Raw genomic sequence first — 23,598 nt, forward strand, 5'->3', positions numbered from 1 at the left:
TATAATTCTTCCTCAGTATTGTTCTCTACGTGACTGTCCTATTGATAAAAATGGCAAAAGGAAAGCTAATATTGAAGCAAATACACTAAATGAAAATGTATTCGGGCACATTTTTAGTGCTTTCACATTTTAAACATTCCTTTTTTTTATGACATCTAAAGTCTTGGGGTGGTAGAAACAGATGACTGTATTTAATCTTTGACTTCCCAGTGTCTTTTTTCTCTCCCTAATTTAGGCTGTAGTTAACTAAATAACAATTGGCATATTTCTAATTTTGATTGGAAACAGTGTTATTTGGTAATTTCTCTATTTTAATCAATTACGATCTTATCTCTTTTTAACATAAACCAATCTAGGATGTAAAGCAAGAGTTAATAAAGTTGGTTAAGGCAGCAGGATTTTCATCATCCACAACTTCTAATGGCTGGGAAGGAAACAAAGCTTCACAGACTCTTTCCTTCCAAGAAATTGCCCTTCTTAAAGCTGTACTGGCTGCTGGACTGTATGACAACGTGGGGAAGATAATCTGTACAAAATCAGTTGATGTTACGGAAAAATTGGCTTGCATTGTAGAGACAGCCCAAGGCAAAGCACAAGTACATCCATCCTCAGTAAATCGAGATTTGCAAACTTATGGATGGCTCTTATACCAAGAGAAGGTAAAGTGTTCATTCTGAATTCCAGTATTAAGGGCATTATTCTAGAAGTCAGTCATAACAAGTTAGGATGCCCCAACAAGTACTATATTTGGTTCTCAAATTGAGCTGTTCATATTTGAAATCAAGATGTACATAGCTTCTCAATGAGAAAAAAAATAAACCCTCATTTCTTTCATTTAATGAAAAAAATATATTAAGAGTTCTACAGTGACCATCACCTTTTCTACTTGTAATAAAGGAAATTATAGCAGAGATGGTGTTTAATAATGTATCAATTCTCTGAGATTTCACTAATAGGTACTGTCTCAAAAGGGAAAAAAACACATCTGCAGTTCCAAAGAATGGGGGGGAGGGGGTATGGGAGTACTAGATATGATTTGACAGTGATTTGAATCACAATGTGACCTAAGATAATTTAATAGCAAATATTTATAAATTACAAAAAAAGTCAACATTTTGAGTCATAGCTTGTTAAAGCAACAAGGATCCATAATTTCAAGCACTGGCATGAATAACTCCCAGCATGTCATCAAACTTAAATGTAAAACATGAGAAATTACTGACTGGCCATAGCTGAACATTGGTCTAGAAACCAGACACTTTAAAACTTAAGCATAATTTTATTTTTGCATTAATTATTTAACAGCATTAGCATTATAAAATTGCTTGTAGATCATTTCTTTTATGTTCAAAGTATATAATTCAGCCTTATAATTAATGTTAAAAATGCCTTTTAATAGTATAAATGAAATGCACAGGTGGTGATTGTGATTACTGTATAATTGACAAATTATGCACATAAGAGAATGTGAACATGTAGCTTTACAAAGCTTATGACTTAAAATACATGGAGCAAATTACAGGAGAATGTCCACATGAAACAAATAAATGAATTTCTTATATTTTAAGGCTCTCAAATTATTTTTTTCTCTTTATTCCTATGCAGATAAGGTATGCCCGAGTATATTTGAGGGAAACTACCCTAATTACTCCTTTTCCGGTTTTACTTTTTGGTGGTGATATAGAAGTTCAACACCGGGAACGTCTTCTTTCTGTTGATGGCTGGATCTATTTTCAGGTACATACTATAACTGATCTTGTTGATTACATTGATTTCTACTTCTAGTACCATTGAGGTGGATTTGTTTAGATTTTATTGGAGTTTGCATAATTTTTTCCTGTAATTTGACTTAAAGTAGAAGACTATTTTATCTTGCCTATATGGTTTTAAATCTATTAAATTCAAAATCAAATTATATTGCTATTATAGCATTTATCATCAGTAACAATTATAGCTTGCCATGTGTTGTGTACTTTAATAGTTAACTTTACATGGATTATCCCAAATATAATACCCTAACAAATCTTTTTTAATTTCCTTTCTGTAGATAAGGCACTTAAGCTCAGTGAGAAGTTAAATAACTTTCCTAGATTATATGGATTGTTATTGGTAGAGCAAGATTTAAACCTAGAACTATTTGATCCTCAAACCCATGCTCCTTCCACTACATTGTGCCACCTATAAAAAAAGCATAGATTTGTAGCTTTAATGCATATTGTCGAATTCTTCTTCAGAAAAATTAGACTAACCAATGCTACCATCAGTAAGATTATTTCTCTATAACCCCTTCAACATTCACCAATTTAAATTAAGCAAACCTAATACATTCTCCTATGGTATACCATGATCACTGTCTAAAACTGGAGAGCTAAATTTTAAATGCAACTTAAAAAAATATATGCAGTTTTCACAAAGAGGCTGAGGTGGTAGAAATGTTCTATAACTGGATTGCGGTGATGGTTGCGTAACTCTATAAATTTACTAAAAATCATTGAATTGTACACTTAACAATGAGTGAATTTTTTATGGTTTGTAAGTTATAGTTCAGTAAAATTTCATCAAATTTCTGGATACTTAATTAAAAATTGAAGTTTCTTTATTGAGCTTAGCCACAGGAAGTAATTTGCCTATATTTTTCCCATCATGTTTTATATTAAGGTCAAGATGTGCTAAGGCAGATCACAAGGTATACATGCTTACCTTGATTTATTTAAACACATTCACACTCCCGGGGATTAACTTTGTCCAATTTTGTCCTTCTCAACAGGCCCCTGTCAAGATCGCTGTCATTTTCAAGCAGCTAAGAGTTCTCATTGATTGTGTTTTAAGAAAAAAGCTTGAAAATCCTAAGATGTCCCTTGAAGGTAAGTGTTTGATTATAACATAGATAGAAAACAGTATACTTTTCAAATATATGGTGATGGAAGGCGAACTGACTCTGGATGGTGAACACATAATGTGAGATATAGATGATCTATTACAGAATTGTACACCTGAAATCTATGTAACTTTACTAACAGTTGTCACCCCAATAAACTTTAATTTAAAAAAAATAAAAGGAAAAAAAAAACAGTATACCTTTAAACATTGGAGCACACTATACTGAAGTCTTAAATTTCAAGTGATTAAAAATGTTCTAATAAAATGTATTTAATGCTGAATTCCATCAGACTCATAGACCTAATTATTTTCATTATTCACAACCTAATTATTGTCTTAGGATTCTTTTAGTTTACTTCTTCCGTTTCTAATCTTCACTTCTAAACTTCTGGCCATTTCACAGGGAAAAAAAAGGATGCTACTTCTTGGCATACTAGTAAACTGATAATACAATTATAGTAAAAAATAAGAGTGAGGGACTTTCTGTGAAGTTCCCAGCATCTTTACCATTGTCACAAATGTAGAGCTATTAGTCTGTATAAAAACTACATTATCCTTCAACAGAAATCTGCAATGGACATCTGAGTTTCCAGTTAGTCTGATGCAGTGTTTCCCAAACTTGCCAAATCATTAGAGTCATCTCAACAGTTGTTGAAAATACAAAGTCCAGAGACCTACCCCAGACATACTGAATCTCTATGGGAGAGGCCTGTGGCTGTTATTTTTTAATCACTTTTAATCTAGAGCACTTCCCTCTACAACCGTCCTTTTTAAATGCAATTATTTTTTAAAAACTGGGTTATTTTTCTGGTAGAATTTCCCACATTCAGGATGTGGTTGGTTGCATAATCGTGCTTTGATTTAACATGTTTCTCCATTTCCTATATTTCCTGCAAACTGATAGTTATATCTAAAAGCTTGATTTGAATAAGGTTTTTAGAAAAACAATATTTTCTAGTTGTTGCTGTATTCTTCCCCTTGCATTATATCAGGAAGCATTTAAATGTAGTTTTTCTGCTTTTAATGATGTTAAGAATTGATTAGTTGGTTCAGTGTGATTGTATTTCACAAAGTATCCCAGTTAATTCTCATTGTCAGACAAGTTGGAGAGCTACTGGTTAGTGCTACTACCCTGAAGCCTCGCGCTCATTGTTTATTCATACAACTTAATGTGAGTGCATAAGCATTAAGCTGTATTAATTTTCCTATACTGATGGAAACTTAGATCGGGTCTTGAAATAGTAAGAGATGTGGGCTCTTCGGGAGCTCTGTGCATGACAACTCAGCCTTAGATATACATTATATAAAGGACAGGCTGAACTCAAGAAAAATGAATTTTAAAACGATTTCAGTGTTTCTCTTTCCCGTAAAAGAGAAAGCAGAACTTACCCTCAGATGAAGCATATATTCTTGACTTGGGAGGAAGGATGAAGTACATTTGTATCCTGTCTTCCTGGACTTCATAATAAGAAAAGTTGGGCTGTAATGCCAAGCTTTTGAAAAAGAAGTAACTCAAGTTGCTTTTGTGTTTTCTGTTACTCTACTCTTCCTCAGATAAAAATCATGATTCTTTTTAGACCTGCAATATATTCCCCTTGTAGCAAGTGACCTTTGTTTTCCTTTTTTTTCTTTTTTTTAATGCCACTGTAGCCCCCAGGAACCTGTCAGGCGATGGGCCCTATTATCAGAGTTTCCCATTGCAACCATTGAAACCCAGAACATTCTCTTACTGGTGTGTCTAATATAAATATAGAATTTCAGTCTTGCAGCCCTCATAATTATAACTATCTGAAGAGTGGAAGTCACAATATCAGAGCAACTGTTTAGAAGTAGCAGCAGGTGTTAACAAAACCTCCTTAGCAAATAGTGTTGCCTCTGTTATCTATTTGTCTAATTAATTGGTATTTGACTACTTTGTTGTGTAGAGAGGTCTGTCACTTCCCTATTGACACCTCTCCAAGAGCACTTTCCTGTTAAAATGTTTGTTTCCTTTGGACCAAACATGGAGAAACTGATAATTCTTCCTTGTCCATATTGTGGAAATCCTGACACACTGAAGAAATAATTCTTTATAAAGGACTAACATTTACATCATATTTCTTCAGGCCTTAGCCTACTTTTTGGCAAAGTAGGTGTATAACTATAGCAATAATTAAAATAATATTTGTAGGGCAATAAATTATGTAGGCATCTATAGTTTTATAGTGAATATTGCTAGTGTTTTATATTTTAATTTAAAGAATCTTTTAATAAAGTATACCTGTTGTTTATATGTGTATACATTAGAAAATTAACTAGTGATGAATTTGTTCATGGTTTTGTTTTTTCCCACTCAGATGACAAGATTCTACAGATCATTACGGAACTAATAAAAACAGAGTGATAATTGAAACTGAAATTCATGGTCAGCTGCTTTAAAAATTAAGATGAAAATACAGTCATGAATTATGTGAAAATAGACCATCCCGTTAAGTATTTCAGTACTTAAAATGTTTGTACTAGCCATAACTTAAAGGTGGCAGAAAAAAGCACATACTTTAAACATGTGTAATTTTCTAGTTCCTTTCTAATGATGATTCAATGTATTTGCCACTACGTTTACAATAAATTCTTTGGTATCATCCCATGTTTGTTTGTTTTTTAAGATTTTTTTTATTGGGGAAGGGGAACAGGACTTTATTGGGGAACAGTGTGTACTTCCAGGCCTTTTTTTCCAAGTCAAGTTGTCCTTTCAATCTTAGTTGTGGAGGGCGCAGCTCAGCTCCAGGTCCAGTTGCCGTTTTCTAGCTGCAGGGGGCACAGCCCACCATCCCTTGCGGGAGTCAAACCAGCAACCTTGTGGTTGAGAGGACACGCTCCAACCAACTGAGCCATCCGGGAGCTCAGCAGCAGCTCAGCTCGAGGTGCTGTGTTCAGTCTTAGTTGCAGGGGGCGCTGCCCACCATCCCTTGCAGGACTCGAGAAATTGAACTGGCAACCTTGTGGTTGAGAGCCCACTGACCCATGTGGGAATCGAACCGGCAGCCTTCAGAGTTAGGAGCATGGAGCTCTAACTGCCTGAGCCACCGGGCCAGCCCCCTCATCCATGTTTTATACATCATTATGTGCTTTATGGGCAAGGCCTGTGTCTGTAGTATCTGTGACTTAGTGTTGTGATTCCCTGTATACCCATCTCATTCTCTATTAGTCGTTTAGACCTTCTTGACCTAGAAGAGAAAATGAGTTCCAAAACCAGTTGTAATTAACTTTCCATGGAAAGGAACAACTTCAGAAGTCAGTTATTTAATATTTGATACTCAAAATCAAAACCTAAATAAGTACACACTATTACTAGATGCCACCTATTTCAGTAATATTCACTAAGCATAAAGATGTAGTGCCAGGGGACCGGCAGGAATGGCTAATGCTACTGTGGGATGGAGAGCTTCCACCATTTTCCCTATTCCTAAGTTTTTATATGACTGCCCTTGAACCCTTTTTGTACCCATAATTGAATTGTTAAGATCGGTAACCTTGAAATAGTAAAGGATGCTTAGATATTTTTCAGTGGTTTCATTTGTTTCGGTTACTGAGGATCTTTCGAAACTCTATGTTGATTTTTTTTTTTTTTTTTTTAAGATTTTTATGGAGGAAGGGGAAAAGGACTTTATTGGGGAACCATGTGTACTTCCAGTACTTTTTCCAAGTTAAGTTGTTGTCCTTTCAATCTTAGTTGTGGAGGGCGCCGTTCAGCTCTAGGTCCAGATGCCGTTGTTAGTTACAGGGGGCACAGCCCACCGTCCCTTGCAGGAGTCGAGGAGTCGAACCAGCAACCTTGTGGTTGAAAGCCCACTGGCCCATGTGGGAATCGAACTGGAAGCCTTCGGCGTTAGGAGCACGGAGCTCCAACTGCCTGAGCCACGAGGCCGGCTCCTCTATGTTGATTTCCTTTCATTTCCTACCAACACTGTTGAGGAACTTCAAATATAATCCTGTGAAGACCAAATGGCAGAAATTATATATGAAAGGCAAATTATTAGAATTAGGAACCTACTCCAATTGCTTCACTCTCATACTAGGTATTCAATATTGATTGTTGAATGAATAAAAGAAGCTGTAACTTCCACTTTATGTGAAGATAGAAGTAAAAATATTACCTACAGCAATCTAATTTTAGGTTTCTACTTGCAGTGTGATAAGGGAATGAAGAACAAGGAGTCAAATGTGACTGTGGTTTGGAATCTCTAGCTAGTGCCATTAATAAAAATGGAGATGTCATGTGGAAGAGATAGACTGGGTGCTGGAGGCAGTTCAATTTGTGCCATGCAGAGACAGAGAAGTTGTAGAGGCCTGAAGGTAGAACTGTTGATCGATGACTGTGTGTGTGCAAGCTAGTGCCAGATGTTCTTTGTGTGTTACCTTATTTAATCTTCACAATAACCCTATGAGGTAGGTAGTACATTATTCCTGTTTTTCAGATGAGGAAACTGAGGCACGGAGAAGTGAAACAGTATGTCCAAGATCACACTGTTAGTGGCCAGAAGCATTATGGCTTCAGAACCATTTAAAATTTAACCATTATGCCTTTGAAAATGTGAAACAGTGGCTCTCATCAGGATTAGGGTCCTAGGTTAGCGTCTTTCACACTCTAACCCTATGAAGTGATAGGTGATGGTTACCCTAGAAGTGATAGTTAAAGATAAGGAAGTGGAGATCACCAAAGGAGAGAGAAGACAGAACACAAGTGTGGTTAAAATCTTGCAGAACATATTTCAAAGTCCATTCACTTCTTTCCATCTCCTCAGCCATCACTCGGACCAAGGTCACCATCATCTCTCACCTACATCACTGTAGTACTCTCCAAAGTAGGCTCTCCCCTTCTTACGTCTCTCTAGTCCATTCTTTCTGTAACTCTAAGAATGATCTTTTTCAAAGATAAGTGTTGCTGGCTGATTAAACCCTTTACTGGCTTCCCAATGCCCTTAAAATCTAAAGTTCTAAACATGACCTACAAAGCTCTAAGTGACCTAGACCTTGCTTGCTACCCTCTAACTTTGTCTGCCGCTTCTCACAGTGCTCCAGCCACATCAGGCTCCTTTTGAAACCTAGAAGATGCCAGGTGGCTTTTAAAAGATTTGCACATGCTGTTCTCTGCTGTAGTGCACTGCGTCTGGTTCTTTAGCAAACAGACTTTATGCCGCTTTGATGCTATCTCCACGGACCACCCTACTGACCTGCTCACTGACCACCGTTCTGAAGTGCAGCTCCCCTTTTCATCACTCAACACAGTACTTTTTCTCAACATGTGCCATCTGCTTTTTGTCTTCTTTCACTAGACCATATGCTGCACTGTGACGCACTAATGTATACTGAGCACAATGTCTGGCACGTACAGGCATCCAATAGAGGTCTGCTGAATGAATAAGCAAGGTGTGAGGAGGAACAAGGTAGGGTATTCTTAGACAAGGAGAAAAGGTTCTGAAAGCAAGAGTGTTGTCAACTGAGAAAAGACTACTAGATTTAATAAACAGATCAACCTTGCGAGAGCAGTTTGAATGAAGGGTGGCAATGAAGGACACTGTCAGACCACAACCACCCACACAGTCGGTGATTTGCTAGAAGAACTTACAGGACTCAGGCCATAGTTCATTATAAAAGATATACACCAGGATCAGCAAGGGAAAAGATGCATCACGTGGAATCTACGCAGAGACTTCCTACATGTGCAGTGTTTCTGCGTAGGGAAACCCACTCGAAACTCAGAGTTGAAGAATTTTCTTGGTGGTTCATCATGTAGGCACAAAGACCAAAACCTTAACTATCAAAATTCTAGACTCCCAGAAGGAAAGCAGGCATTCAGTGCCCCAAGCAGGCAAAAATGTTATTGAAAAGTAAGGAACTTTTCAAAAGCCAAGTTCCCAGGCTCCAGCCAAGAGCCAGCCCTGCAATCAGGCCCTTCTAAAGATGGCAACTTGAGACCTATGTTAACGCTTTCCTGTGCAGTCACAAAGCATAATTTTTAGGGAATAAAAACTAAAGGGTGGGGCACCAAGTAAAGAGTACTATTTACAGGTGTGATGAAGAAACAAAATGAGGAAGAATGAGATATTCTAGGATGGAAAACCCTCATTGATTTGTAGACAATACCACAGAAACCAGCAGAGAGGGTATTAATCAGAGGAAACCCAACAAGACTAAATATAGGGAACAGTTTGGAAAGGCTTTTTGGTTTCCCCAACAATGCTTAGTGGCTTGGGGAGGTGAGCAGATAAAGTTGATAGTGGGTGTTTTTTTTTTTTTGCATTCAAATGACCATGGGCTCTGAGAATGAAAGAGATTGTCTTATTGAAATGGTTGACCAAAAATGATTACATCGAGGCAAATGGAGCCAGAACAGAGGAAAACTGGGAGAGGCTCAGGAATTAGAGGTCAGAATCTAATCCCAAATTCATGTATGTTAGACTGTTTGTACCCTACGTTTTGTTTTATGTCCTTTGCTTCCCCCGTCCCATCACTATTCTTTCCCTGTGATTCAGTTTAGTTTCTACTGATCTGTCGGGGTTCATTAATCCTGTCTTCTGCTATATGCAGATGCTGTTAAAGCCATCTAATGATTGCCAATTTCAGATACATTTTTCAATTATAATATGCTCATTTAATCATGTTTGGCAGGTATCTATTCTCTGTGAAATTCATCTCTTTTTGTCCATTTTATCCATCTTGCCGTGTTTTCCTTAAAGTCCTTGTCTACTAACTCCAATAACTGACTCATCTGTGGATGAATCTGCTCCTTACTGTCTGAAGAGTTTTATTAGTAAAACTATATGATGACATTGGAAAGGGGTCACTTCTCTGGGAGAATCAGAATGAATTACCCAAATGAAAAAGATGATAAATATGCCAGGAAAGGTGATTATTCACTGGGCTCTGGGGCAAGAAAATTGGAGGGTTTTTTGTTTTTGTTTTTTTTAATTGGGTAACAGTGTGTTTCTCCAGGGCCCATCAGCTCCAAGTCGTTGTCCTTCAATCTAGTTGTACAGTTCAGCTCCAAGTCCAGTCGCTGTTTTCAATCTTTAGTTGCAGGGGGCACAGCCCACCATCCCATGCGGGAATTGAACTGGCAAACTCGTTGTTGAGAGCTCACGCTCTAACCAACTGAGCCATCCAGCCTCTCCGGGAGGTGTTCCTTGAACAAGAAACCAGACCCTGATGAAAGGCCCACTAGGGAGGATATAATTTGAAAAATAAACAGAGGAAATATTTTCTGTTGACTCACATGAGAGGCAGATTCCAGTGAAGAGAGCCCCGTCAAACATGCCACTTGTCCACTAGGATGGCCATTCTAAGTGTCAGGTTACAGTCATAGGTAAAGAAGACAACTTCACCAAAGTACCAGCCTGAAGATCTAGCTGGTAAGTATGTTTTAGTTTAGACAAACCAAACAACCAAGAAAAATAGGTCAAGGATAAGGGCAGGGCTTGTGGAAGGACAGCCTTAAAGAACTTCTGAAAGGGATAAACAAAGAGATTTTAAAGTTAGGTTTGGGTAGGCTGAAGCTCAGAGTAAGAATCTCTGAGGCCATATAGAAAGTGAATTGCTATAGAATTGTGGTCATAGGCAGCTAACAAGTAAAATTCAAACATAGAGACCTCACATACTTTGAAAACACTGACTAGGATGTATGATCTGGGAGCAATTAGGAATTCCACTGAACAACCAAACTAAAATTCTCTAAAGCCAGGAGTCCCAACAAGTAGATCAGGACAAAGTCACATAACTAGTTAGTACCAGAGCTTTAGACTAGAATTTGTAGAATAAGGAACCAGTGCTCTCTAAATGCATCTGTTCCCAGGTTTCAAATATCAATTCTTTGGATATGCTTTTCCCTAAGTTTCCTAGTCAAGGTGCTTGTAAAAGATTCCACCTTACCATCTAGTAAAAGAAAGAAAGGAAAAAAAAAAAGGTCAGGTGAGTGAGGCAGCTGTGGCCTCAGTGGGAACAGCTGGACTTTTCATGACGGCCAAACTGAATCAGGGTTGGCTGTGCACGTCTCTGCACAGGTTTTCCCTTTACCGACCCATTTTGATAAATCCAAAAGGGGTGATTTTGGCTTAAAACCAATCATTTTGAGATAAAGTATTCTAAGATAAATTACCTAGAGCCTTCCAAAGGGCCACAGGGGAGCTATTTGTGTCACCTACATAATCTCTATATAGAAGACAGGAGACTGATGGAGATACACACACACACTTACATTTAATTGTAAAATTTATTTATTTGCCTCAAATCACAGTCCACTGAAAGATATTATTAATAAGTCCTGTTCAGCTTGGTTGTACATGCCCTTTATTTTACTCATCACCCACAGTCCCTATGGGCAAAGAACTAAGGGGAGTGGTAACACCGGCAGGCAAACTCAGCACCTCTGGAGGGGAAAGGGTTGAGGAAGGGCCAAGGTGTGGGCTGAAATGTAGAGCAAAAGGGGAGAAACAGCAGTGCACCCCTAAGATAAGTTGATCTCAAGGGGGTTGGGGGAGGGAAATCAGCCCAGGAAAGAATGAAATACAAGGTGTGAATGAAAAGAAAAAATAGTAGGCACAAATAGGATTCAGGGAAACACTACTTATGAAAAATATGGGCGTCTGGGGACATGGATAGTAGCTTTGCCCCGTTTGTGGTTTGGGACTGTAAAAGTTTAAGGTAGAGAGAAATTTTTCCTTTGCATCTTTAACATTAGCATCCTAACCTTTTTAAATAAATGCCACCAAAGTAAATGCCCAATACCTAAGATTAGTTGGTTTCAGGAAATCACTTTGGGACAATGTATGTCATTGTACACAAAACTTCCTGGAATGCTTAAGTAAGTAAAGAATGGTATATAGATTTGATGGGGCACTGTAGCTATTAAAAATCATAATTTTGAAGGATATTTAATGATTTGGGGAAAATGCCGTAATACAATGTTAAGTGAGATAAGGCAGATGGAACAGAGGCTATGTGATGCACTGGCCCCCCTCTTTCCTTTTTCAGGGCAAACGAGACCATATTCCCTAGGATAGGTTAGCATCATGTGATTGGATTTCTCATCAATGGGAATGTGAGCAAAACTGATGTGTCACATTCTAGTGTTAGTCAGTAAAGAACTATTGTGAGTTTGCCAAGCTGACTCTCCTAAACACATGGCTGGAAGCAAAGAACTTGAAACGAGGTGATTTGCAAACTAGAAGCAGCTCTGATCTCTAACTCTGTTGGAGGAAAGCTAACCAAGAGAGCTAACTACCTGATCTGCAAGAACTTTGCTAAAAGCAAGAACTAACCTTTGTTGTGTTAAGCTATTAAGATTAGATTTAGTTGTTAGGACAATGAATACACTAGGATACCAAACTACATATATGAAGAGTCTAAATATACGTAAAAACATATATAGTGGTCTGACAATTAAGTTCACGAACTTGTTACAACAATGTCACTAAACTTTTTTGATATCAGAGGGTTTATTCATTATGAATTTGTACCAATTGGACAAACATTTATCAGAAGGATTATTCATTATGAATTTGTACCAACTGGACAGTTAACCGAGTTTACTATTTGGAAGTGCTGTAAAAGCTGCATGAAAAAGTTAGATGACCTGAGTTTTTCACCAGCAATTCATGGCTCTCGCATCACAATGCACCAGCTGACACGACACTGTCTGTGAGGGAGTTTTTAGCCAGTAAACAAATAACTGTATTGGAACACCCTTCCTACTCACCTGATCTGGCCCCCAATTACTTCTTTCTTTACCTGAAGATAAAGGAAATACTAAAGGAAGACATATTGATGACATTCAGGACATCAAGGGTAATACGATGACAGCTCTGACGGCCATTCCAGAAAAAGAGTTCCAAAATTGCTTTGAAGGGTGGACTAGGCGCTGGCATCAGTGCATAGCTTCCCAAGGGGAGTACTTCGAAGGTGACCTCAGTGATATTCAGCAATGAGGTATGTAGCACTTTTTCTAGGATGAGTTCACGAACTTAATTGTCCAACCTCGTATGTATGCACTGTATTTATGTGTTTAGATATACACACAGGTAACTGATAGAATACATACCAACATGTCAGTGTTTTCCATTATAAAACTATAATATTAAAATTCTGTATTTGTTATGAATTTTTTGATTTTCTTACAATAAACAGGCATTACTTTTCTAATCAGGAATAGGCAGTAAATGTTATTAATGAAAAAGTGCAGAGTGGACACTGAATGAAAACTGGTGGATGAACTGAAATGGAGCAAGGGGTACGTGCTACTGTCACTGGCCGTCCTGGAATGCCTAGATATTTTAGGGTGATTGTACATCCCCAAAATAAGTCAGGCACATTCTCAAAATATGTTACTTCGGTGAATATAATTGTCAAGGTTCTATGTTAAACTCGTATTGCGCACATCAACAAAAAGACAATCTATAATTGGTCTTTGAGTTGGAAATTGATGTTACAATATAGAATACAGCCGAGCACAGCGTCTGGAACAAAACAGATGCTCCCTAAATGGCTGACACATATATTCCTCTGAGCCCATACAGAACAGCAGACATAATAAAAATACAGGAATGCCGGTTATAATGCTGAGGGAAACTGAAAATTGGTCATTCTCTCCAAAGGTACTAGGAAACATTGTTCCTGAAGAATACAACTTTAACATCCAACTTGCCACTTGGGGAGAAAATCCAGCCACTTCATCCATTCATTTCAAATTCGCATAGTTGAACACACTTAGAAACTGGATCCTGCCTCTCAACAGGGCAGCCTACCCTGCTACATGCTGAGTGCTTTTGTTAACTGCAGGCCCTCGGTGCCTTTTCTCATAAATTCTAAGAAACATATGACGAGGCGGCCCTCAACAGCTGCTCTGTTTTGATCTGCACCCTGTGATTTGACATCCAAGTAGGCGCCTTACATATTGTACCCTTCAGCCTTTCCCTTTGTTGCTTTTCAATAGGACCAGCTTTGCTTTCCATTTGGGACAGGGGGTTATTTTGTCATGGTCTGAAGATACTAATTGCTGCCCTCTTTGTTTTCTGTGTGGTAGAAAAAGAAAAGACATGATAGATCTGCCCCTTCTAACAGAGAAGCGTGAGGTTATATTAACAGGATGCCCCAATGGGCATAAGAAGAACTTTCTGCAAGCTGAACCTTCATCATTTAAAATAACAACAATAATAAACACAGAGATGTATTAGCTTTCTCTTGCATTTGGTTGGGGAAAATCCTTTGTACACAGTGAGCCTACTTCACACTCACTCCTTTGCAGATCAACTCCAGAAAACAATTTTAGGGAAATTTAACTAAACATTTGTAAGACCCCCCCTCCCCACCAGAAAACACTGGTCCCCAACCAATGACATATCAATTTAAGCAACGTTATGAAAAATCTCACTTAGGGAATGAATTTGACAACATTTAAAGAAAAAGACTGACATTTTGACTTGTGAACACTAGCAACACATGAGAGAATTCTCTTCAAAGAGGCATTCCTGACCATACAATTTACAGTAGCCATGGATTCACTCTAAGCCAGCACACTTCAATCTCTGCATAAACCTTACTATTGTCTGACATCATTTATTGCTTTGCTTTCAGCCTCCCTGCTCCCTGCACTATGTGAGCAGGGACCTTGAGCATCCTATCCACTGCTGCAAATCTAAAGCAATGCCCAGCACTTAGTAGGTGCTCGTTAAATAATGGTTGCAGAAGAGCAGAGACAGACAACTACAGTATTCAGACATAGTGATAGTCTAGTAACAGAACTCCATAAAATCTTCCTTTAGTAGTTTGTCTTTGATCTGCTACGACATGTGAAATATACGTTTGCATCAGCAATGGATGGTGGACAGAAAGCTACACTTTTTAACAGGCTATTAATCATTGCTCCAAAACAACGGCACCAGTTTCTCTCTGTCCTCAGGCTGGCCTGCTTTCTGAGACCTCTTACTCCCAGCAAGGTTGCTAGACACCAGAACTTGCATTCACCAGACATTTTAAACTTGCCTATTCAGCAACAGCGCTCTCTCTGAGAAGCTAAGTAAACCAACATTTACTTAATATAATCACCTAAGAGGTGTTTGATTCCTACAAATTAGACACCATCTGTGCTCATCACACTCCAAGTGGCTTCATACTAATTTTGGGCTTGAGGTCTTGCTTCCTTTTCCCCACTCCCAATTGTAGTTCAACTTGTACCTCCTGGCACATACAGGGGCAAGGCAACTCTGCCTGCCTTGCGAAACCACACCGCAGAGCGCAGAGTGAGCCTCCAAGGTTTACCACAAGGAAGTGCAACCAGCTCTGACCCTATGGGCCCCTTCTTCTGGGAGCTCTATCCCCTCAGCTTTGCTCTCCTTTCAAAACAGTAGCCTGAGGGTGGACTGAAAGCCTTCCCTTAGTTCTCCCTTAGCATTTAATAAATACAGAACACAATAGGGATGCCTATCCAGACTCAAATCACAGAAATTAATTTTCAAGATCTTTCATAGGGAAAATGAAAAGCCTTTAACTTTGACCATATTGTCCACATCACAAATACAGCACCTAAATGGCCTCCAGTCTTGCCCCCTCCAGTTCATTTCCCACATATCAGCCATAGTAATCTTTGAAACAAAAGACAGATCTCCTCTCCCCCTGGGTCAGGCCTCTTCAGTGGCTTCAAGGAAAGCTAAACATTTGATGTAGCCTACAGCACAATGCGTGACCTTGCTGTGGAAGGAATAGAGCCGGTAATTATGGAACAAGGCACTACGCTAATTTTGAATCCTAGTTCTGCCACTTACTATCTGCGTGACCTTGGGCAAACTACTTTTCCTCTCTGTACCTCAGTTTTCTTACCTGTAAATGGAGACAATAAAAGAACCTATCCCATAGAGTTGAAGATTAAATGAGTATACTATCCATAAAGAGCATAAAGCACTACCTGGCACATAATAAGTTTTATATCAGTATTAGCTATTGTGTCCCCTACCGCCCTTCCCTTCCCCTCAATTCTGTGTTCCAGACATTCTGTATCATGTAGCCCCTAGACTATCCCAGGAATCATGCTTCCAGACCCTCCCACATCTTGTTCCTCTACTTGGAACACTCTTGCCCAAATCCCTCTCTTATTTTCTTTCCACCCCCATCCTTCTGTCTTAGCTTAACCACCACTTGCTCTGGGAAGCCTTTCCAGTCCAGGCCAGTTACTCCTACTGTGGGCTCCTATGGCACCCAAGTAGGGCTGCCAGTTGTTAGGAGGCCCAGTTCAATCTGAATGTCAGATAAACAAATAATGTTTTAGTATAAGTATGCCCCAAGTAATACTTGGATTTCAGATAAACAATAAATAATTCTTAGTATAAAGATGTCCCATGCACTACTTGAGACATACTTATAGTAAAAATTTATTTAATGACAATCTGACATATGAATTTAACTGGGTGTCCCGTATTTTATCTATCAACCCTACACCCAGGAGATCCTCTATCATAATTCTTACACTTTAATAATGTTAAAAATGTGACTAGTGGTTCTGTTTCCCCTTCGACAGTGTCATCTCCGCAGCGCTCATGCAGCCTTGCTCACTGTTGTAGACCTGGCATAGCAGGCACACCTCAGAGATACTGCAGGTTCGTTCCAGACCACTGCAATAAATCCAGTATTGCAATAAAGCCAGTTAAAATCTTTTTGCTGGTGAAAGGTCTTGCCTTCAATTTGTGAAAATGAAACATCTGTGAAGCACAATAAAGCGAAGTGCAATAAAACTAGATACGCCTGTGCTGAGGAATGGATCCATCAGGCCAAAGTGTAGGCACCCCCGTTGGGAGTGTAACTACAGCCACACGCTCTGAGAGAGCAAAATATTTTCAACATAGCACACTAGCTTCACGTTCACAGGTGGATAAAATGATGGTACTGCTTTTCTGGATAGCTCCGTGGGATAATACTGTTGACTTCCTGATTGCTTTAAGGTGACCCCACTATTTATATTTAAAAAACAGTTTGAGTTTTCACACCTATTTCACTTGACTCTTTGGGCAAGTATTAATATCTATATTTAACAGAGGAGGAAACAGAGGCCCAGAGAAGGTTAGCAGCTTACCGAAGATGACCAATAAATGGGAGCAACAATTTTTACCCTAGGAGTTGAATTTGTGCTCTTTCCACTGTACTATGGGGCCATCTGGGCCAATTTGAAACTCAGGATTCCTGGGTTCTTCTCCTCACCTAGACAGCTTCTCAAGGAAGAAGTCTGATATCTGACCCCTCTGCATAAATTTAATTGCTCCTCCCATAATGGTTCCCCAACAAGAGCCTGGGAGGAGACACAGAGGCTTGGTTTCTGTATTTTGAAATATAGGTGATTCTTAGCTAATCTCTCATGTTACAAATGACACTATTTAGGCTTGGAGACTAAAGACTTTGCTCAGAGTTACAGGGAAATAGGGGTAACACTGACCAGAACCGGATAGTGATCCTTTTTCTTTTATTCGCATCTAGAGAACACACCACCCTAAATCCCACTACACTACATTTCTGGGGAACAAAGATTTACACGTTGATTACATACATTTGGCATCTTCTGGAATGAGGTGAGAATGGCTGAAACTACTCTTGGTATATGTCGTGCAGGGCGTCCGGCGGGGTCTCTGCTCTGGCTCCCCATATAAGAGAACGCAGGATATGGTGAGGCCAAAAAGGAACACCCACAGAGCCATAGGTAGGGGAGTCATACCACTATATTCTCTCTGGCGGCATCCACCTCTCTGCAATCTGCTCTTGTTAGCTCAGCCACCATCTTCTTGCTAGCCCCCCATTTTCCTGCTAGCGTAGCCACAGCAGTCATATTAGTGGCCAATGGTTCACTGGTTACAGCTGACGGCCAAGTAGCCACAGCTGATGGCCATCCAATCACAGTTGATGGCCATTTACTACCTGAGCCAACACCTTTCTATGTGAGGCCGAGAGCCTGGAAACTGCTTTCTGGGGCTCTGTCCCCACAGTATAGCACCTAGTAATCTCAACTCTTGGAATGCCTCTGGAATGTTCCTCAACTCGAGGGTATGTGGGCTTTCTGCCACTGGTTAATGCATGTAAGACTCACTAGATGCTACTTGTGCCCTCATCCCCGCCCCTTCTCCTGAAGAGAGTCTCTTTCTGAGACTCAGACAGATTTACTCAGGAGAAGGACTCCAGCTTCTACCAGAACAGGAGTCTATGGACTAACCAGTAGTGCCCTGAGGAAACTGCCATGTTCAGTACCGTCTCCCCTGTCTGGACCCCTCCTCGCCATCCCCCCACACACACCTCCCACCCCTGCAGCTCTACTTCAGTGAGCTTCTGCAGGAAGCTAAACTTCCTCTGAGGAAACTTCCACTCTGAGGAGCGGAAACTGGAAACAGGGAATAACCAACAAATGTTGGGCCGGGGACAAAGGGTCAGAAGCTAATGACTTAAAACAGAACAGGCTGTGAGCAATTTCACAGAGGGAGAAATGCAACGCTCCAACAATGTTATGTTCTTAAACCGCTCCGGCTCACTCGGTTTGGGGAGGAAAGTGCGGAGTTAGTTTTACAGGACTGTAGGTCCGCTGTTTGCGGCTCCTTGGGCAGCCTTCTGTTTTGTTTTGATGTTTGGAGCAGGAATGCCTGCTCTATGCTGGCTGGACTAGCTTCTAGGTACACAGCAACGCAGATGAACATGCGGGGGCTCTTCTCCCCGAGACCCGCGGAAGGAGGGACACTGGCTACTGGGGTCCTGCCTAAAAAAAAAATAAAAAAAATAAAATCACAAACTCGATTGAATTAGGATTACTGCTTGTATGAGTCAATGAAGAAAACTGTTCTGTCAGAATTCTAGCTCCTGGAGTCTCCTTTTGGAACTCGGAAGCGGACCTTTACAAAATTACCGACCTGGATGAAGGCCGGCATGGAAGGTGCTCGCACGAGTGGAGACCATCTGGTCCGTGCCCCGCCCTCTCCCCCCCCCCCCGCCCCGTCCCGTCGCCCAGGGAAAATCTTTTTCTCGGGAGCCCCTCAGCTAGATCCTGGGCTCACCTGACCTCGTCGCCATCGCCCCACTCCACCCCACTAGGAACTCAGCTCCGGCGGCGACCGGGGCTCGGTTGTCTCGGTAACGCGGGACGCGCGCGTGGCGGGCGGCGCCAGGAGGGTGAGCGGCGCGGGCGGCAGCTCCTCCCCCTCCTCCCGCTTGCAGACAGCGGAGGCTGCCAGCCCCTCGCTCCGGAGCGGTTGTTTAGCCGGGAAAACGCGGCTCTCGTGCGGCTCGGGACTCAGCCAGTGAGAGGCTGGGGGTGTGGTAGAGGGAAGTCGCAGGCCAGTACTTAGGGCCTCGCCGCCCGCTGGCCCGGCCTTCTTTGCCCTCTCGCACGCGCTGGATGTTCAGTCCGGCCACTGGGCCGCATCATGGTGACCCCCTGCCCGACCAGCCCTGTGAGCCCTGCCGCCCGGTCTCGGAGGCGGGACAATGACCAGAACCTCCGTGCCCCGGTAAAGAAGAGCAGGCGTCCACGCCTCCGGAGGAAGCAGCCACTGCAGCTTCTGGACCCGAGTCCGCTCCCGGGAGATTCTGGAGTTTGCGACCTGTTCGAGACCCCCAGCTCCGGCTCGGATGGCGCAGACAGCCCCGCAGCGTCCGCGGCACGAGGCTGCCGCCCCTTACCTGGCCCTGCCCAGCAGTTGGTACAGCTAGATCTACAGACCTTCCGCGATTACGGTCAGAGCTGCTACGCCTTCCTCAAGGCGCGGGAGAACCACTTCCACCCGCGGGAGTCGCTGGCGCGGCAGCCACAAGTGAGGCGCTGGTAGAGCCAGCTCCCAGCGCCGCTCTCCTGCCTGTCCCGGGCTCTCTCCTTTTCTGCTCTGCCTAGTTCCGGCCCCGGGTCCAAGTGGGTAGGGGTTTGGAGGCCCGGGCTATCAGCTTCATTTTACAGATGGAGGAAAGTGGGGCCTAGACCGCTTAAACGACCTACCCAAAGTCTCCAAACTGGTTAATGGGGGATATGGTAGACTGCAGAGGAGTTAAGACAGTTTCTGGTTCGAGTCGGACTCCTGTCGACCCCGGCCACGGTATTTAACAATCCTGGGCTTGTTTCTTCATCTGCAAAGTCCGGACACCCCCTCCCCCGCCGCCCCCATTGAATTGCTGAGAGGATTACACGAGGTAATTTGTGTACGCGCTCTGCACAGAGCCAGGCACGAATCCAGGTGTTCGGCGCTTAGCTGGACCAGCGCTCTTTCCACAGCAACGCTGCCCGCCTGTTTCCCAGCTTAGAGAGCATTTAGCTTTTTTCCTCTTCTTCCTGTCTCCCTCCAGGGAAGCTCCCTGCGATTTCTTGGTCCGTCCCTTCCGGAGCCTCTTTTCTCCCTAGGCTCAGCCGATCGCCTCTTTCCTCCGTCCTGGCAGGTGACGGCGGAATCCCGCTGTAAGCTGCTCAGCTGGTTGATACCGGTGCACCGCCAGTTCGGCCTCTCCTTCGAGTCTCTGTGCCTGACGGTGAACATTCTGGACCGCTTTCTTACCACCACGCCTGTGGCTGCAGACTGTTTCCAGCTGCTCGGGGTCACGTCCCTGCTCATCGCTTGCAAACAGGTACCTCCCCGCGGGGCCCGGGGGGCAGCCAAACGCCCGGCCACTCTGCCCTCCTGGCTCTCCAGAGCACACGATTTCCTGCTGAGTTCCCTAAACTCATTTTGGTAGACGTTTGCAAGCTTATACATCCCCCACCCCCAACTTTCACCCAGTGCTCAAAGAAACAGGTTGAAGTTAGTCCCAACAGCTCTTCGTAGAGCCCCTATTCTAGTCTGGTAGCGGGGTAGGGATGGGGGAAGGGCTAGGAGAGACCTTCAAAATTTCTGAAACATTTTTTTAGTCGGACAGTAGTTAGAGAAGCTGCGTTAGAAGTACACCCCAGGTGACTTAAGTGAAAGTATTGGAGCGGTGAAGCCCCAGCTATATTGCTGGAAGGGATGGGGGGGGGAGTTCTGGTTTTCTCCCAGGTTTGAGACTGGGGTGGGCCTTGGGCCCTGGATGCACCTGTGTTACAGGTGGAGGTGCATCCACCGCGCGTGAAGCAGCTCCTGGCCCTGTGCTGCGGCGCCTTCTCCCGGCAGCAGCTCTGCAACCTCGAGTGCATCGTGCTACACAAACTGCACTTCAGCCTGGGCGCGCCAACCATCAGCTTCTTCTTGGAGCATTTCACGCACGCGCGCGTGGAGGTCCGGCAGGCCGAAGTCTCCCAAGCCCTGGAGGCGCAAGCGCTGGCTAGAGGGGTGGCAGAGCTGAGCCTGGCAGACTACGCCTTCACCAGTTACACCCCCTCCTTGCTGGCCGTCTGTTGCCTGGCTCTGGCTGACCGTATGCTTCAGCTCCCGTGCCCCGTGGACTTGCGCCTGGGCGAGCACCCCGAGGCAGCGCTGCAGGACTGCCTGGGCAAGCTGCAGCTACTGGTAGCCATAAATGGAACCTCCCTGACTCACATGCTGCCCCACCAGATTTACGAGAAGTGCAGCCTGCCTCGGAGCTTGAAATAAAATAGCCCCTTGGTCTCCTTTTATCCCTTGGCCAAGGAGCTGGACCTTTCCCATTGCTTTGAGAGAATGTAGTATTGAGCCACAAAGAGGGGTTCAGGGCTCCAGCTTGGTCACCAGGTCATCCTGTGCATTGTAAATCACGTACATTGCAGCGTCTAGTCGTTTATTTATTTTTCTGAGAGCACATGAGAAGAGTCTTTCCCCATTAAACAGGCTGTCGTGGTTTGTCTGAATGCTTCTATTGCCTTTGTCTGCAGGGAGCTATAGTGAAGGCAGCCCCAGAATAGAGGTGGTCAGCAACAGTTGAGGGGTCCTCCCTCCCTCTGGATCCACTCTGTAGTTGGCATCGTTATATAATAAAGCCAGGTCAGGCAATGTCCAGGTGACTGCGGATCCAGTTACAAGGCAACTCAGGGTCAACTTGTAGACCTGTATCCCATGACCCTCCTGTCAGAAGGCTGAGGACTGCACACCCCCAGAGGTCCAAAAGATATGGTGGGGTGTGAAGTTGAATAGAAGCCACAGCAATCTATGCTGTCTAGAGAAGCGAGGGTGCACACGCTGGTGCCAAAGATGCCTGGCCTGGAAGCTTTGGACACTGCAGCTCCACTAGCAGAGGGTGAAGCAATAGCTACTCCAACAACTAACAGGTGTTGGAAATCAAGGCTTTGCAGGCAGTTGTGGCCATTACGAATCGAGCCCATTTACCCTGCAATCACGTCGTTCAATGGTTCATGCTTCTCAGCACCTGTTACACCTGAGCCCAGGGTAACAATGGCATACCGGTAATCATGGCTATCATTGACTGCTTAATGTACCAGGCATTGTGCTCAGAATTCCTCATTTCAATCCAACAATTTTATGAGGCAGTGTCTATCCCATTTTTCAGAGATGAACACTGGGCCTCAGAGAGATTAAACAACAGTGCAGCATCCAGGGTTTGAAGGCAGGTGACCTAAGTTCAGTCCCTCCCTTAGCCACACTGCTCAACTTCCCTAATTTATAGGTGTCTAGAAATGCTCCAAAAACCCTGTTTCTGAGATAGATGTGGCTGTACCAGTCCCTAGCACGGGGCTGTTGTGAAGCCTAAGTGAGATTGTTGTGAGGTAGTATAAGGTTGTGATTAAACGAGTGGGTTTGGAGTCAATTTGCTGGGTGACCTTAAGCAAGTCTCATCTTTATGTCTAAGTCTCTTCTCTAAAAATAGGAATAATAGCACTTATCTGGTAGGGTTGAAGTATGGATTTAATAAGATACTCCATATACCCCCCCCCCCCCAGTAAAGGCGCTGGCACATAGCAAGTCTTCAAGAAGGCTGGTGGCAGCCTGCACAGAAAAAAACTTGGAGAAAGAAATAGAGATAAAGCAAATATAGGGAAATGTTAACAATTGGCGGTGAACATGCTGTTCATTATACTGGTTTTTCAAATTTTCTGTATGGTTGAAAACAAAAAGTTTTGGGGAAAAGTCATGTATGATTGCATTTAGAATAAATCTAAATTTGTGACAAATATGCACAAATAAAAAGCAAACTGAAAGCAAATTTAGAGACTCTTCCTTGCACTTCTCTCCATATACATCCTCCAAAGCCAGGAACACCTTACTCTGAGCCCCTCAGGCCCCTTCTCTCCTGATTTGTTGATGTGCCAAAATCTCCAGGAACTTTCCTCCTCCTTGGCTCAGGGAGGGGTAAGTGGTGGTCCCATCGCAGGTATGCGATGATGAAAAGGAAGGGGAGGAAAAATATTATCTGTCCCAAATTCCAAAATATCTGGAGCCCTCAGCCTGGTTGTGCGATGTGGTGTGTGTTTGTGATGGGGGGTAGGTAGGTGGGGTGCAGATCCTTCTGCAAAAGAGTGGAAGGAGTTCTCCTCACCAGCATTTACTTTATCACTCAGCCAAGATTGATATGGGTGATTTGGTTCCAGCATCATTCAGATTAGGAGTCATATAATCATGCTATTCCAGCTCCTCTTGCCACAGATAATCTCTTATACATTTTTATGTACAATACCTATACTTTTGTACCAGAATTTGGAACTTATTGATGAAAAATAGGCCTGTTCTGGAAAATCGGTGATGGTCTCCATGTGTAGAGATCTCCCCAAAACTTAGGTAAGAGCGCTCCTACTCCTTTTACAGACTGGGAAATCAGTAAGGACCGGGGCGGAAG

At 42.6% G+C, this 23,598-nt stretch overlaps 2 protein-coding genes across 2 annotated transcripts in view; both read left to right on the forward strand.

Annotated features, from left to right (window-relative positions):
• Window positions 1-5,506, forward strand: part of DHX29 (DExH-box helicase 29) — a 42,077-nt gene extending 36,571 nt beyond the window's left edge. The window contains exons 24-27 of the mRNA XM_019743126.2: window positions 357-659; window positions 1,606-1,737; window positions 2,768-2,864; window positions 5,217-5,506. Of these exons, the coding sequence (XP_019598685.2) occupies window positions 357-659; window positions 1,606-1,737; window positions 2,768-2,864; window positions 5,217-5,263 (579 nt within the window). The 3' untranslated portion in view covers window positions 5,264-5,506. The remainder of the gene's footprint in view (window positions 1-356; window positions 660-1,605; window positions 1,738-2,767; window positions 2,865-5,216) is intronic.
• A 13,604-nt stretch (window positions 5,507-19,110) lies between these two features.
• CCNO (cyclin O) lies at window positions 19,111-22,953 on the forward strand. The gene is made up of 3 exons (XM_019742923.2): window positions 19,111-19,685; window positions 20,299-20,484; window positions 20,940-22,953. The coding sequence occupies exons 1-3, from the start codon at window positions 19,299-19,301 to the stop codon at window positions 21,423-21,425; spliced, it is 1,059 nt and encodes a 352-aa protein (XP_019598482.2). The 5' UTR covers window positions 19,111-19,298; the 3' UTR covers window positions 21,426-22,953.
• The last annotated feature ends 645 nt before the right edge of the window (window positions 22,954-23,598 follow it).

Source organism: Rhinolophus sinicus, linkage group LG03, assembly GCF_036562045.2.
Source record: "Rhinolophus sinicus isolate RSC01 linkage group LG03, ASM3656204v1, whole genome shotgun sequence".
In the NCBI taxonomy this organism is placed as follows: Eukaryota; Metazoa; Chordata; class Mammalia; order Chiroptera; family Rhinolophidae; genus Rhinolophus; species Rhinolophus sinicus.